The sequence below is a fragment of the Pterocles gutturalis genome, unplaced genomic scaffold (genome assembly GCF_000699245.1).
Source record: "Pterocles gutturalis isolate BGI_N339 unplaced genomic scaffold, ASM69924v1 scaffold8600, whole genome shotgun sequence".
In the NCBI taxonomy this organism is placed as follows: domain Eukaryota; kingdom Metazoa; phylum Chordata; class Aves; order Pterocliformes; family Pteroclidae; genus Pterocles; species Pterocles gutturalis.
Window position 1 is genome coordinate 9,545 of NW_010140732.1, and position 2,677 is coordinate 12,221.

At 45.0% G+C, this 2,677-nt stretch overlaps 1 protein-coding gene across 1 annotated transcript in view; it reads left to right on the forward strand.

Moving 5' to 3' along the window:
• The first annotated feature begins 1,653 nt into the window (after positions 1-1,653).
• Positions 1,654-2,677, forward strand: part of LAMA4 (laminin, alpha 4) — a 100,205-nt gene continuing 99,181 nt past the window's right edge. Inside the window, exon 1 of the mRNA XM_010083783.1 lies at positions 1,654-1,854. Within this exon, the coding sequence (XP_010082085.1) occupies positions 1,654-1,854 (201 nt within the window). The remainder of the gene's footprint in view (positions 1,855-2,677) is intronic.

Below are 2,677 nucleotides of genomic sequence, written 5' to 3' on the forward strand. Positions count from 1 at the left end.
GGTAGCAGAGAGATGTTTCCATTGATCTCAGGACAGAATTACCTGTAACCACCATTGCCATCTTTTACTCCTCCTACAAAACTTGGTCATGAACCTCGTAGCTTTGGGTTGCACAGCTTTTTCTTCTCTGCCAGTGTAATATTTTGTCCCACAAGCTTGAGTTGCCTTTCCTGCTCAGCTACACTATTTCTGAATCAGGCAGAGTTTCTTGGTCATTAACTTCTTTATAGTCCCTATATTACATCCACCCAGCATTTATGGGCCCAAAGCTGTGCCTACAGGTGTGCAGAAGTTAACAGATCACCAAAACACTTTATTTTACCCTTAATTCTCTACTGACTGCTTCCTTGGTTCATAATATCTTCAATCAGGTAGGAAAGGGGTGGGGAGGGGGGGGAGAGAAAGAAGGAATCTTTCCTTCTACTAGGATTAAGTCAAATAAGACAATTTCTGTTAAGATTTAAGAATGAGGTCTGACAGGCCAATGGTGCTACAAACCCCTACACGCAGGACAGCTGAGGGACAGTGTGCTGACCCCTTGGCTGGAACCTTGGCTGGAACGGTGCACTTTAGTATAATTACACCCTGGCTTTGTCCCAAAACTTAGCAAGGGTTACTGCGTTGTCTTTTTGAGATTGTAGTCATAAAATTAAGTCAGCTGTGGGCAATATATTCAGCTCACTTTCATACACACACTGCGAGCCTTGTTACTGGGACCTCACAAAGCATCTCTTGAAAGAGGAATACAAGATGCTCTTTGTAAATAAAAGTTCATGAGGCTGAGGAATTAAGTCATTTTCCAAAATCGCAGTGAACTATATTCTTTTTCACAAGCCGACGAGAAGCTGAGAGGTGGGCTTGAGGGAAAGGATCTGAACGAAGCATGTTAGAGAAACCGCTCAGCCCTATTAGCCCATGGCACAGCCAGGCTGTCTCCCTCCTCCTCCTCCTCCTCCTCCTCCCGCCCACAGCCTCCCCTCCCCCACACCAAAAGGAAAGGTTGGGATTTTTAATAAATTTGGCACCTTTCTGCTTTCCACTGAATAAACTGGAGATGTTAAAAAATAAACAGTCACGATAGTCAGTGCTTCAAGTGGAGCGGTCGATGGAGTTGTGGGGGAGGGTGGCGTGGGGGGGAGGAAAGGGTGACCTCACTTTCTGAATGGCAAAGTTTGAGTGGGAGGGTCTCGACACGAAAGGTAAAAAAGGGAATGATGTGAACATGTGAAGGAAGCCAGAGCACCAAGCAGAGAGTCAGTCTGTATCCTGACAGGGGGAGATAAGGTGGCTAGGGAGCCAGCGGTGCTTTCCTGGAATACAATCTCTGTTTGACACTCAGTGCTTAAGCACTGCCCATCTGTATGTTATTGAGCTGGAGCCTCTGGGGAAAAAGAGGAGCCACAGCCACAGAGAGTGAACGAGGGAGGCAGCAAAAACGTTTTTCTTCCCTTCTTTTCCTTTTTTTTTTTTTATTTTTTTTTTCTTTTAAATAAGAATCTGGTTAGACTGCCTTGAAGTGCCACATCTGGAAACTGAATGCTGAAAGAAAGTTAAAATAACTGAGGCACCACTAAGCCAAGGGGGGCTGATTGCAGAAGAGGGTAAACAATTACTAAGACGCTAGAAGACCACTGCTGGATGTAAGGGGAGGAAATGGCTTTGATCTCCGCCTGGCCCCTCGTTTCTCCTCTATTATTCTTTTTGAGATGCTTCTCCTCCAGCACAGCCTCAAGTGAGGGAGGCATTTTTCAGTTTGACATTGAAGGTAGCTCAGCGGTCAGCGCGCAAGAAGCCACTGTTATCAGAGGGCAGCAGCAGGCAGTAGCTACTGGAAGTTGGGTGCCTTTTGCTGAGGTACAGTAACTCCCTTCTTTCTCTAGTGTCTGCGTTTTTCTGCTTTCATCTGTCTGTGTTGAAGCTCCCATCTGGTAAACGTTAGCTTAATCATTCAACCCTTAAAGCGATACCAGAAGATTTTTTTGCGGGGGGACTGAGGCGTTGCATTTCGGGACTGAAGAGATACAGTTAAGACTTCAAAATGTACACATGCCCTGCCTGCTGTGAGCAGACAGCTGCTGTACTTTGCAGTGAGGCTGGCTTAGCACGTCTCTGACTTTCCTGCCAACATAACTAAACAGGCCTGTCCAAATAGAGTTATTTTACAAGGGTTAATTGTCACAACGCTTTTCTGCTTGCCTTCTTGTAGTTCCTGGAATTGTAGTTCACTTAAACTCCCACAAAGAGTCTGTCTTTTGGTGGGAAACACTGTACTGTAAAAGTTTCTTCTTTTGCCTCTGAATGCCACAATCTGATGTTCCTTTTTGCAATGAGAGTGGGTATAATAAATCAAACGCGTGTAGGAAACTGCCTGCACAGAAAACACCTGCAGAGATTTTAAGACTTCCAAAAAGTGTGAGATTGTGATTAGTGACAAATGAAATTAGAAAGATCTGAGAAGCAATCTGAAGGCAGAAAATTTTTCTGCAACCCCTGTGTTTTGTGTTTGGTTGATACTCCTCAATCTAGCAAGGCTGTGCTGGGAATGCACTACTCAAAAATACAGCTTGAGAAAACAATAAATTACTCCAGAATACTCTGGGGCAGGGGGGGTGGACAGTAATGTCTCATGCGTGGGAGACGCAAAGTAGGAGGCAAATTGAGTTGCATAAGGTCATGG